Genomic DNA, 14,034 nt, shown 5'->3' with positions numbered 1-14,034 from the left:
TGAATTCCTGAATAAAATAATTATTTCATTTTAAGGTTTTTCTCTAATCAATTAGGTTGATATATAGTTTTTTTTTATGGGTGTATATATATATATTTAAATCAACCAGTAACATAATCTTCCTTAAAAAAAGTAGCATAATCAACGTTTGAAAAATACTGATAGGTGCCTGCAGCCAAATAAAGATTCTTTGACTTTTGAGCATCACTTGCTGAGAAATTTTTTCCTCAATAACTAAAAGCTTATCCATGAGGTGAACAAAATAAGAAGGCATAAAAAAATATTTTCACCAAAGTGGTCAAATGAAATGGGAATCCTTCGGACATGAAGCATTATTTAGAACCCCTTCTGCACTTGATTCTGTTAGCCTGTCATCCTATCAAGATACAATTTTTTGGACCACTAACATTTCTAGTATGCATTGTTGTAAATCATATTGACAGTTTTACTTGTTCTAATCAGGAGCACCTCCTTAATGATAAACCTATCTGGTAGTCAAAGGTTTCTTGTAGGTCAAATTCTCTATTTGGACTGGAATACTCAATATAATTAATACTAATAAGACACTACAGATTTGCAGACCACAAATCAATGCATCTGGACGACTATACCACCAAATGCTAATGAGTTGGGTCTGAGGTTGGTTTAACAATAGGTACCTATTTCTTGACTATGGAATCTATTGCTGCCAATTAGGAGAAGTTTCTTATAATTTTGGGTCTTAGTTTTAGTTTTTAGCTGTCACTATTTTAATTTAATTATTTTAAAATTTAAAAATTAACATAACATTAATGTTTGCTAATTAATGAAAATAAAAAAAATGATTAAAATAAAACTTTCAAAATATAAATAATTAAAATGAAACTTTTGAAAATAAAAAGAATTAAAATAAAACTTTTAAAAGTATAAAGAATTAAATAAAACTCATGAAAATATAAAGAATTAAAATGAAAATTTTAAAATTTGATGTACTAAAGTAAAACAACACTAAAATATAATAGACTAAAATGAGTTTAGTTGACAAATATTAATTGTTAATTATTAATTTATATATTTTTATCTATCAATTTTAATAGTAACGAACAAATAAATTTGTTTATCCTCTAAATCAATTAGAAAATCCAGTTTGTAAGATTTTTAACATAGTTATTATGAAAATAACATTTATTATATGATAGTGTAAGACTATTTTATATTTTTTTTATATAAACACATTTTCTAACATAAGTTTTCTTAAAATATATTTATTTATGACTGATTTAATTTTGTTAAAAATTACATAATTATGATAGAAATTCAATAAGAAGCAATTTTACAACAAAAAAGTTGATTTTTTTTTAAATTTGACTAATAATAAAGAATATATTTAATCGAGTATATTAGAAGACATATTGATAACATTTTTGTTTGCTTATTAAAAGGGTGACGATTGTGATGTTTGAGAAATTATTAAGTGGTTTGGTATTGTTAGTATTATAGTTTTATTTAATCTTCATAGTTAAACATTACTAGTATAAATTAAAAGAATTTAAATACATGGAGTATTACATAATAATAATAAAAATTGATGAAAATCATACTACATATTTAGTGTTATAGAACCACTAGCTGATAAGACAAAGCAAAGGAAATTACAAAATCTAAGGTGAAGTTGGTGGTTGGATTCAGTTCAGTGTATTTTACAAACTTTGTTGCTTGAGAATGAGATTGAGATGAAGAAAGAAAGAAAGAGGGGTGTGCAATGGAATTGCATGGACATGGAGTGTGGAAGCTGTGCATTGCTTTTTGCTTGTCTGGCAATAATAATTTATTTCATTGCAAGGAAGGAAAATAGGACACACTCACAACAGTACAAGAGTCATAGGCAGAGACATGTGTCTCTCTCATGGTACTACAGACTACAATAGTTGATTTTGATTTCATTTCATGAGCAGTTTTTTGTTGGTGTTAATCTACTCTTCTTAGTTGTGGTTTAGGAAGAATCAAACAAGAGAGGGAGAGCTTGAATAACAGAACAATAACAAACTTTTGAATGGAAATTAAAATATCTGAAAAACTGATCATGCACGCTTAATCATAATTAGTTAACAACCCAACTATTATAGCTAATCTCTAATGCATTTTATAAACTTAACAAAATTGAACAATTATATTTGAATTACATTATTTTTAACATTTTTGTCCTTAGGTTTCCCCTTTTCCTTTCTATCAGTAGTGGCAAGTGGGAACGAACCCTTGTTTTGTCTCTATTACCCATCATCCATTTATCAAAATATATAAGATATCAATGCAAAAATAAGATATTTCCTCCCAAATATAATAATAAAATTAAAATTTATTCCCGCTAATTAAAAAATTAAGTTTTCAAATTAAGAAAGTATGTTTCAATTTGTGAAACTTGTGTGTACCAATTTACCAATTGTTTACATATTCTTATTTGTTTTGAAAATATGCTCTAATTTTTTAGTATTTAGACTGTTTATCAATTTAGTTTTCGGTTGGATCGATCAAATCGGTTGGTTCAGTTTTCAAATCATTGATATTCATTGACATCTCCTTAATTGTCAGAAAAATATTACACTCTACTATCCTAAAGAAAGATCAATGTAAATGTTAAAAAATAAAAATAAATTGCTTAAAAGACTTGAACTTATTACCACATGAATTAAATTATAACAATTAATATTATTTTTAAATTTAAATTAAGTTATATTAATTACTGCAATTATTGATATGCTATTATTTTAGAATTTAAGTTATTATTGTTATTATAATTATACTATATATCATTTTTTAAAAGTAAATTATACTGCACCTTCAAAAAATATATATTTATATTCCTTAAAGTTTTTTATATTGCACATAATCTCATGCTTTTCAATATTTATAGCAATCTACAAGGCATAATTAATGTTTTGAAATTCTGTAAAAATAATAATATTTTTGAAAAAAATTCAAAAGAGTTAAGATAGGAATAGAAAAAGGAGTGTCGAAAATAATTTAATCAAATTTCAAGAGATGTCAATATAATTTATTCTGCATATTAAACACAATTTGATCGGTGATAGACTAAACACCCCTCCCACATTTTATCTTGATTAACTGTGAAAATATTGTCTTCCATGCATTTATTTATTTATAATACGAACAAATTAGGACTTTTTCTTCCATAAGCATGTCTAATTCTTGGCATCAGTACCCTTTTGTTTTGATTTTATTATTTAATTTTATGTTGACATTTTTTACGACTTCTCGATCGACCCAAACCAAATTACGGAAAGTCAAGGAGACAAAAAAGGTTGGTATTCAACCAAAAAAGGTTGGTATTCAACCAGTAACATAATCTTCCTTAAAAAAAGTAGCATAACAACGTTTGAAAAATGCTGATAGGTGCCCGCAACCAAAGATTCTTTGGCTTTTGAACATCACTTGCGGAATGTAGGAAGAATTAAGAAGAAGGAAATAGGGTAAAAATAACATGGTTATCAAAGAAAAAAAAAAGAAAAAAAAACCATAATAATAATAAATAAGTATATTTTTAAACTATTAAAAATAGGATAATTAAGTAAGGAAATACATAAAAAAATAGTTAAATTCTTTCTTAATCTATTTAATTGGATAAACAATATATAATTATGTTAAATGATTATTTTATCCTTATAATTTAATAAATAAAATAAAATTAAAGTAACAACTGATGTACTTTAATCACTATCTCATTATTTATTTATTTTGTAAAATTGAAGAGATTAATTTGAAACTGGACGCAATCGTTTTCCTCCATTGCTCCACCATTCCAAACGCCACAAGACATGTTTTAAAATAGAAAACGCGTTATCACTTCCTTCTAATTCTCTCTTTCTATACCAAAGAGTTGATGATAATCTACATGTTTTTTTCAGCATTCACGGGAATTCCATTTAATCTTATTAGTCAAAGATACGGCTAATAATTAGATTTTAAATGAAAAAATGCATACTTTGTCAGTTCTTTGTATAGAAAATATGTCTCCACAAAAAGTCACATGTTCCTTTTTTTTTGTTTGAAATTTATATGATGTTATGTTATATGACTATATCCAATTAACTATACAAAGATATCTTAATGACTAAATTTTTTTATATAAAAAATTTAGATGAATTGAATTTTAAGACTTATTAGGATTAAAACAACCCTCAAAAGTTTAAAGAGTGCTTACAAATTACTTATCAATAAAATCCTCCAAGGCAACAAAAATTGAATTCACATTCTTTTGGAACATAATTCATTTCTTACCAACAAAAATTGAATTCACTTTTGACTAATAGATGTCAAGGAAATTTAACTAATTAATTAGAAATGAATTGATCACAAGCTAATAAGTAATAGCTAACTACAAATGAATTAATCAAAAAATAAAAGACTAAACTAAATTTAAACAAAAATAATAAAATGAAAGAGTAAAACTACAATTTAGCCTAAAACATACTCATGGCGATGACATAAGTCATTTTATAAAAAAAAAAATAGGAGTGGTTGGAGACGGCATTGACCCAACAAAAAAGGTGGAGGTGCAAATAAAAATAGGAAGAGTCACTGTCAATATTCAGTGTGAGCAAGTGGGAAGAGGCAAAGTCACAGCATGAGATATGTGACTTATTTATTAGGACACAAACCACCCCAAACAGCACCATTTCATAATTTTCATTAAAATAATGACCAGCCGCCGGCTTAATCCAACAATATTTCAATCATGTGACGACTAACTAACTCTATTTTCACATTACATCACGTTTGAGTTTTTGGTTTCTGATTCTAAGGCCTATTATTACACCTCTGTTTCCAACCTTAATTCTCTTATCAACCAGACCAGGTAGCCATTTTTCAATCTCAAAAACTATTGCCTGTTTTTTCTTATAAAACATTCTCATTTCTTACCTTGTTTCAGTTTCACTGAACATGTTTCTGTATTTGGTTTTTTTTGAAGTTTTAATCTTTTTGGATTCAACCAAAATCAAGATAAAATATAACGCAATTGGTTTTATTCTCCGAACCTTTTTTTTTGTGTGTGTTCAGTTATTTGTACGTGATAGAATTAGAGAGAAAGAGACAAACTGAGTTTTGTGTTTGATTCTTTGATTTGAAAATACCATGCATGCCGCTTTCCATTTTAAAAATTAAAAACAAGGTCTAATTTTCAATTGGGTGTCCATGCCTGTACATGGCTGTGTCTCTTAAATAGTCTGAGCTATAAATGTACACAGATTGCATTTTGCTTATGTTAGAATGTTATATTATGCAGATTGCAGAGTATAGCGGCAACATACCAGGATCATTATGACTTGTGGCTGCTTTGGAGCCAAATCGATAAAGGCAAAACGCCCTTCTTATGTTCCTGGTGAAATTGATGGTGAGGATTTGGTGGTTACTTATATTTTGCAATTTCATTATCATTTATGCGCGGTAAAATTGTATATTAATTGGTTTCAATGGTTAGCAGCACATACACGTGTGTGTACCATGTTAGTGGTTTTGTGGTCAGCGGTTTTTAACTGGAAATATCTTTTCCTAGAATTCCTTGCTGGCCATTTTTTTTTTCATTTTTCTTTCCATTTATATACATATATTTTCTCATGCTTTTATTCTTTTGTTGTGCAGGCTATCCGCTAGATAATGTCAGGCAATTTTCTGATAAAGAACTGAGATTGGCAACTGATAATTATAATCCAAACAATAAGATAGGACGAGGAGGTTTTGGAACTGTTTACCAGGTATTCAGGTTACAGATGCTAATATAAGTTTCATCCATGGACTTGATATGAATGCTAGCCACTTGAACTTCAAATTCTTCAGAGCACAGAGGGGTTTATTCTGCGTGTTATTGCAGTTTGCAGTATCTTTCTCTATCTCTTCCTCTTTCTCCTGCTGTTGAATATCACTTTTAAGAGTCAAAATGTGAAGTACAAGCCAATTTTAGACCAGCTAGGATTCCACACTTTGCAATGGAAAAAACATCAATACATTGTTTTTGGGCTATAAATAATATCGTTACACTCACACTCTTTTTTTTTGTTCTTGGCTTTCATCATTAGGATCCTTGGCGACTGTCCAAAACTATATACATACGGCATTCTAGTGCTTATATATCCAAAACTATATACAATAGGTTAATTCTTTCCCAAAATAAAACAGGATAAACTCAAATTTAATTCTCTTATGCATGCACGCCATAAAAATAAAGAATTCAATTTGAGGTGCTTTGTTCAGCATGTTAAAATATTTCCTATGCCCTTGGCCAAATGACATCCAGCCATAATCATCCTGTTGGCAATGTATGTATGTCTCCAAAATCATGTCAATTTGATTGATAATGCAGATCTAAACCACACTGTAATTTCTTGTTGGTAATTTCTGCTTGGATACGTATCAAGTGTCCCAAACGGAGATCCAAAACACACTGTAAGACTTACCAGATCTAAACCACCTGAATTTTCTTAGGCAAGTTAAAGAGCTCTTCTGATCTGTGTGAAGGGAATGCTACAATGTTGTACTTGAACAACATAAATATTACTTTAGGACACTGTATATGCGTTAAGTTATTCAAGGTGCCAAGAAATTGCATCATATTTTATCATTTTATTCTCTTATTGACGTTGAGCCATTCTAAATACTCATGTGACAATTTTGCTAGGGAACATTAAGAGATGGAAGGCATATAGCAGTGAAGACTCTCTCAGTTTGGTCAAAGCAGGGAGTTCGCGAATTTTTGACTGAAATTAAAACTTTGTCAAATGTTGAACATCCAAACCTTGTTGAATTGATTGGATTCTGCATTCAAGGACCTAGCCGTACATTAGTCTATGAGTATGTGGAAAATGGAAGCCTTAATAGTGCCCTACTTGGTAAATATGCCAAATGCTTGGTGTAAATTATGAAATCACAAATTAAATCCATATACGGATGAGAGATTGAAACACGCATGTAACTTTTCTTTCCTTTTTCCATCCTTTTTTAGGCACAAGGAATGAAAACATGAAACTAGACTGGAGAAAAAGATCTGCTATTTGTCTTGGTACTGCTAAGGGTCTTGCATTTCTTCATGAAGAACTTTCACCACCTATTGTACACAGAGACATCAAAGCTAGTAATGTACTACTTGACAGAGATTTCAATCCCAAAATAGGTGATTTTGGGCTGGCTAAATTATTTCCAGATGACATCACTCACATTAGCACAAGAATTGCTGGAACAACGTATGTTATATTTCAGCTTTTTAGTTTTTATGTTTTTGCATATGCCATAGTTTGTTTGTTGCCCCAATTCTTTATATCTATAGTTACCGGATTAGGTATGCTCCGATTTTTTTGTTTGGAAAACAGTGATGTTTGAAGTTACCTATTTGTCTATAATTATTTGCATTTCAAAATTTGGTCAATTTATACTTGGACTATGGATTATGAAACTTACTAATACTATATCCTGCTTTGATTTTAATCTATACAGTGGTTACTTAGCACCAGAATATGCATTAGGTGGCCAGTTAACCAAGAAGGCTGATATATACAGCTTTGGGGTTCTTATACTTGAAATAATTAGTGGCAGAAGCAGTGCCAGAAGGACAAACGGGGGAGGATCACACAAATTCCTCTTGGAATGGGTACCTAATCATAGTTTCCTTTCCTCTATTTATGAGTTACCTCGCAACATTTTACATTTTATGTTTTGTAAAGTATCCAAGTTAATATTATTGAGCCTATGAAATCCTAACATATCCTTATTATTCACTACCATTTGTTAATTTATTGATTATCTCTCCACTCCACTTGTTTCTGAACTGCTCTTTCCATTAGCTACCTTGTTCCATGTACCATAATACATTCCTATGTTTTTCTTGAACCAAACATTTGCAAGATAGGGTTAACAGTACTTTTAGTCCTTGGAAAATAGGTCATCTTTAGTTTTAGTCTCCAAAATTTAGAATAACAGAAGTTTTCGTCAGTGCATTTTTTAAATACTCAAATTTTAGTTCCTAAATCTAACATTGCAGCGGGCAAAAACTTATGCTTTTAAGAACTAAAGTTTGGATACTTCAAAAATACAAAGATGAAAATGTAATGATTTTAAAAATCAGGAACTAAAACCAAAGACGACCCATTTTTTTAAGGGACTAAAAACATGCTTAACCCGTAAGATATGTTGTTTGTTATTCTAAGTGTGGAACTTTGGAGTGGACTTAATGATCATTATTTGGTCTAACAGGCCTGGCAACTTTATGAAGAGAGGAAATTGTTGGAGTTTGTAGATCAAGACATGGAAGAATTTCCTGAGGAAGAGGTAATTAGGTACATGAAGGTTGCTCTTTTCTGCACACAGTCAGCAGCAAATAGAAGGCCTTTGATGATACAAGTTGTTGATATGCTATCCAAGGCAATCCAACTCAATGAGAAAGAACTTACAGCACCAGGATTCTTCACAAATGAAGGAGAATCCTCTAGAAATAACTCAAACCCTGTCTCTTCATTTATTACTATTACTCAAGTGACCCCACGGTAATGTGAATTGCAGGGTTGCAAATGGAATAAAAAAGTAATGTTTGTTTTTTAAAAGATTATTTGATAGCCGTCTATTATTTTTGTTTCGATTTTTTTTTCAAAGAATATAATATAACATGGCTTGAAAGCAATTTCGTGCACTAGTGCATGTTGAAACCAGTAGAGAATGCCTTTTACATTTATCTTAAATTAGTTTTGTTGATTATGGTAGGAAATTGGGGAGCAGACGCTGCTTGTCTCACGTGTCTTGGTAATAAATGCAATAGTAACACGACTTTGACTTTATCTTTTTTAAAGTGAGAAAATATGTAAAGTAATGAGAAAAATGCATTTATTGTTAATTTAAAATAAATTACACTTAATTGTAATTTTATTTAAATCAATGGTAGACAAGACACATTCTCCCCTTTCACTTTTTATCTTCTTTGCATGTATCAATATATTTCCCCTTTCACTTTTTATCTTCTTTGCATGTATCAATATATTTCACATTCATGCAATAGATATTAAGTTATGGGGGAAAAAAATGATAGAGATTATTTTAAAGTAAATAAAAATTTATAGAAACTAAAATTAATCTTTTTTTAAAGAACTAAAACTAAATTAAGTTAAGGTTAAAATTATATTTTATCTTACAAATGAAACCAACATTAAGTACATACAATGGAAATTTAAACACCTAAAAAATTTTAAACATATTAAAAAAACTTCAAGTCCCACGATAATTAGAAATAAAAAAATAAAATATATATATATATATATATATATATATATATATATATATATATATATATATATATAAATAAGCGGAAAACAACTTTCATTCATCCTATGAGTTAACTTTTGAAGTTGAGTTCACTCTATTCTAAGAGTTTTTTAAACCCATTATCATTGAATCTCCACGTCATAATTTGTTAATAATGGATTTAATTCATACAAAACCTTAAAGTTGGTAATAAAATGCCAACCAATAAGCATTAGAAACTAATAGCCAGGGCAAAAAGATTCATTAAAGACTGCAGGTGGAGAAAGGGGAGGCAGAAGAAAGATTGAGGGGGAACTGAAGTATGATAGACAAAATCATGCAGCAGGCTGCTCCTCAGTGGCAGGAGCTTCTTTCTGGGGTTCTTCTGAGGAGCCATTAGAGGTGGCATCCTTTGGTTGTGAACCAGGTGCACCTTCTGCTGCAGACCCAGTTGCTTTTGATGCTGCTTTCTCTTTTCCATCCTTACTGTCCTTACCGTCTTTGGCGTCTTTAGCAGGAGCAGGTGGTGGAGGAATCATGTGAGGTGGTGGTGTATGCTTCAGCTTTAACAGTATTTGCCGCAACCTAGACAGATCCGTGGGTTTGCCAGGCTTCGGGCCTTGGATGACCGTAATTGATGGCTTCTTGTCCTGATCCTTTTTGCTTCTTTTCTTTTCAATGTTGGGAACCTCACGAGGAATGAGCTCTGCAATTGTTTTCCAATAAGCTTTGTCTGCCTCTTTGTGAAACTTCTCTTGATTAGCCAAGAATAACTGCTCCACAAACAAATTTCATTTTCTACAATTAAGGGAACAGGAAAAAAAAAATACATACATATATATATATATATATATATATATATATATATATCTTGCGAAAGATGATGTCATGATGCAAGTAAAACTTGCCTTCTCTCTTTCTCTATTTTGAACCTTGTTAGTCTCAACATTAAGCTTCCTCTTCTCATAGAAAGCCACCTTATACTCCTCAGCTTCTTCAATAATCTTCAATCTCATTTCTTTTTCCCTTTTCTCCTTCTCCTCTAGCTGAATGGCATTCTGACTGCACAAAGAAAGCCGAAGGCATCTTTTTTATGACAACTGATTTCAGCGAACTTGCAATAGATCTTAATCTTTATTGGTCCAAGATGAGAAATTAAGAAAATGATTGTTCTTTCATCAAGTTCACAACTAAGTTTGCCTCTGATAACTATATAAACAGGAGATTTAGATTAATCACACTAAATTTTTGGATAAAATTTATTAATGATATTAACATTATTAATGTGAAATAAACATATTATCCTAAGACGTTATTAAATACAAACTAAATAATTTATACTACACATAAATCTAAAAAACAAACGAAAAAATTAAAGAAATTCATGATAAATAAATCAAAATTTATGCAAACAATCACCATCAATCTAGGAGCTTACAATAACAATACAGTAATGAAGACAAAAGAAAATGAAAGATGATTGTAAAATTAATAGAAAAAACAAATTAAATAAAAATTAGCAGAATGCGAAGTGGGAAATCTACGGGAAGAAAAAAGAATGAAGCATGAGGAAAAAAAAAATAGCCATGTAAAGTGCGAAGGAACATGGATAAAGAATGGAGAAGGGCAAGGAAGGCAAATTTTTGAAGAGAAAGACATTTTTATGTGGAATGATCAAGGAAGAAGGGTTTCAAATCCTATTGTGTTTTTGAAGCAAAAAATGCATTAGAAAATGGGGGAAAATCACAATTTGACAAAAATAAATAAATAACATTGTACCAGGGGTAAAAATGAGTTTTTATGGTAGCCCTGCCATAACACACAAAATACTGTTATTTTCGTCACTACCACAATGACTGCTATTGAAAACTGCTCTGCTATTTGAATCCCACAGCAACCTAGGGCTACTCCACTACTCTGCTATAGCACACCATTGACTAGTATGAGAACAACCATTGAATGAGAGAAGAGAACATTGTAGAACCTTATAAATCAAGGAGGGAAATTTCACCTGTCTCTTAAAATAATGTAGAACAAACAGGTTATTCAGGGTAAGCAAAAACATTAACTCGGTAGGAATACGTTTCAGGGGGTACGGGGACCTGATAGTCCAATATCAATTACTCCCAAAAGCACATGGAGGATGAAAGAGAAAAGGAGATAAAAATTCGGCCATCGGGATCTATTTAAGAAGCACACTAAATTAAATTGTATAAAGCATACTTTCCATAGCACACACTTACAAAAATCCAAGATCAGGAGGATCTGATGCAATACTCTTCAAGATTTATCATAGTTCAAGTTCTTTGTAAACTGCTTGCCTGATCTAAAGCCCAACAAGGGTTAACTTGAGTTTGATCAATTGATCATCTCATTCCATAGGACAAGGGGTCAAACGATAATTATTGTTTGGCCAACATCTAATAAAATTAACCGAGCACACAGACAAACCCTAGAAATCATCAAATCTGCACGGGGAATGAAATTCAGCTTGAACCGCAGCCTTAAGTTAAATGTTTTTCGCACCATGCAATTTTCCCTAAAAAATACCTCACCGCACAATAATTGTAACTATAGAAATTCAACATCCATGAGTGAAAAATCAATCACCCCCTCCCTTATTATTCTCCAAACTTACTCCATCCAAACATAGCCTTACAATTAGTGCATATACTAAATCAATTCCTCCCTACTCCCTAGCATACAAACACAGATACACTAAATCTCCACGGAATATCACATATGCATATCTTACCACAGCTCAACTAACTGCTTCAAGTGAAATCGTATTAACCTATGTTCATCAATTCGTTTTCTACAATTAAGATCATCAAGCTTTCCCACCCCCGATTCATAATCCTAACTAATTACTAGCAACCTAGAGAAACTTCGCTAGCAAACTTCTGGATTATAGCAAAATCATCACAGATCTAAGCAGATTCAAGCGAGATCCAAAGAATTCACGATCGGAAGAGAAATTGCAAACAACCCCTCACCGGCGCCACTCGCGAAGAGCGTAACCTTCCTCGGGCTCCATTTCCGTAGGAGGCGGAAGCACCGGACCATCGGAGATAAAAACGCCGTCGCCGTCGCCGTCGCCTTGGCCATAGCCGTTTCCGTTTTCGTTTCCGTTCTCTACGGTGGCCGATTCGAAGGGAGACTGAGAGTAAGCGGGATTCGGATCAGTGAAGCCGTAGATCTCCGGCGACGCGGCGGCGGAGTGGTCGACGGCGACATCGCCGTCGGCGGAGAATCCTCCGGTGAAGGAGGAGTAGCCGCCGTAACCGGAGAAGTTGTCCTCGTCTTCGTCGTGGTGGTGAGTGGAAGAAGAGTTGACGTTCAAGTCGTCGGCGAAGGCATCGAAGGAAGACATGTCTGCGACTGCGAGTTTCTCTCTCTAGAAATGGGTTTCTCTCTCTTCTGCGAAAGCAAATGATGGGAACACTTTTGCTTTGCTTTGACTGGGGTTGAGCGGTGCCTCTAAACTTGTTTGGACTTTTTAAATACTTAACGGTGAATAATACAAAACAAAAACTGAAAATTCATATTTGTTTTCTTTTGACAGAACTGAAAAATGAAAATTCATCTATAATCTATAAATAAATATAAAATTATACTATAATATATGTGACAAAAATTAAATAATCTAAGTTTGATTCGTTCTTCGTGTAGTGTTTTTATATTAAAATAACGAAAAAATGTTCGAAGTTTTATGTAAAATCTTAGCAGTTGCTAATGTTTATGCATATGGAAAATATATTACTTGAATATTTATTTTTGTAGTTTCATTGTATCTTAAAATATTGGTTTTAAAAATAAATATTCTGAGAAGATAAATAGGAGCTAATATTATTACAATCATTTTTAAAATGCCTTTTACCATATATAATTAAGCTAATTAAATACTCTCGATATCTATTTTGTAAAAACAAATGCATTTAAATGAATGATTAACTTGAAGAATAATTTTAAAAATAGAAAAGATAATTAAAAGTTTGACCGTGAAAGTTTTTAAATGTTGATATGGATTGTGCAGTAAAATTCATTTTTTTATTTAGACAGTATTAATTATATAAATAAATCATTTTTTACGAAAATCATACACTTTTTTATTGATAATACTTTTATTATTTTACAAAAAAAAAGCCTCAAGACGTAAAACACTTTATAAGTAATGATATTTTCGAAACAAATACTATTATTTTAGGAGCTTTAAAAATGCAGTTTCATTACTCAAAAACAAAAACAAAAACCATTTTTAATGTTAGATTTTACGCTTGCAATAGAAAAATTTTGTGCGTATTCTTTTAATTTTTACACAGAATCTTAAATGTCAACAATTAATTTAGAACGTCAAAGTATTAGTATTTGGTAACAATAAATGACGGCTGACAAATGTTTAATATGGTCGATCGAGCTTGGCGGTGTCCTTGAGAAATTCAACCACGTGACTTTTAAAATATAAAGAAGTATTCTCGTTTGCAATAGAATCTTATGAAATAGTAAAAGTGTTCCATTAATTAGTGTTAATTAGTTTGAAGGGTAGTTTAAGGAGTATTTATTTTTTAAGTAAAGATGTTTATATTATTTTTTTAGCGTGATTTTCCGCCCCTTATTCAAGAATCAAGACCAAATAAAGTATTTCAAAAAGCAATCATCCCCTGAAGGTCTTGAGAGTGTCTAGATATCAAATATTCCCATATAAAGACCTAAGTTTTAAAGCCTCAACGGTAGGTATGCTAAGGGCTCCTCTAGGAA

At 31.2% G+C, this 14,034-nt stretch overlaps 2 protein-coding genes across 3 annotated transcripts; one reads left to right on the top strand and one right to left on the bottom strand.

Moving 5' to 3' along the window:
- Positions 1-4,693: 4,693 nt before the first annotated feature.
- LOC100809588 (putative serine/threonine-protein kinase) lies at positions 4,694-8,585 on the top strand. Of its 2 annotated transcripts, XM_006597359.4 has the most exons (7): positions 4,694-4,852; positions 5,282-5,389; positions 5,638-5,750; positions 6,671-6,881; positions 6,995-7,232; positions 7,483-7,636; positions 8,239-8,585. In XM_006597359.4, the coding sequence occupies exons 2-7, from the start codon at positions 5,317-5,319 to the stop codon at positions 8,530-8,532; spliced, it is 1,083 nt and encodes a 360-aa protein (XP_006597422.1). In that variant the 5' UTR covers positions 4,694-4,852; positions 5,282-5,316; the 3' UTR covers positions 8,533-8,585. The 2 variants fall into 2 exon arrangements, with proteins under 2 accessions (XP_006597422.1, XP_003547141.1); XM_003547093.4 differs by lacking the exon at positions 4,694-4,852 and having other exon boundaries at positions 4,862-5,389.
- Positions 8,586-9,419: 834 nt separating this feature from the next.
- LOC100818117 (clathrin light chain 1) lies at positions 9,420-12,759 on the bottom strand. The gene is made up of 3 exons (XM_003545847.5): positions 12,273-12,759; positions 10,185-10,338; positions 9,420-10,049 (listed from the first exon to the last, which is right to left on the bottom strand). Exons 1-3 carry the CDS (start codon positions 12,647-12,649, stop codon positions 9,612-9,614), a joined length of 969 nt encoding a protein of 322 aa, XP_003545895.1. The 5' UTR covers positions 12,650-12,759; the 3' UTR covers positions 9,420-9,611.
- Between the last annotated feature and the right edge of the window lie 1,275 nt (positions 12,760-14,034).

The sequence above is a fragment of the Glycine max genome, chromosome 15, assembly GCF_000004515.6.
Source record: "Glycine max cultivar Williams 82 chromosome 15, Glycine_max_v4.0, whole genome shotgun sequence".
NCBI classification, from domain to species: domain Eukaryota; kingdom Viridiplantae; phylum Streptophyta; class Magnoliopsida; order Fabales; family Fabaceae; genus Glycine; species Glycine max.
This window is presented reverse-complemented; position numbering and strand designations above follow the sequence as displayed.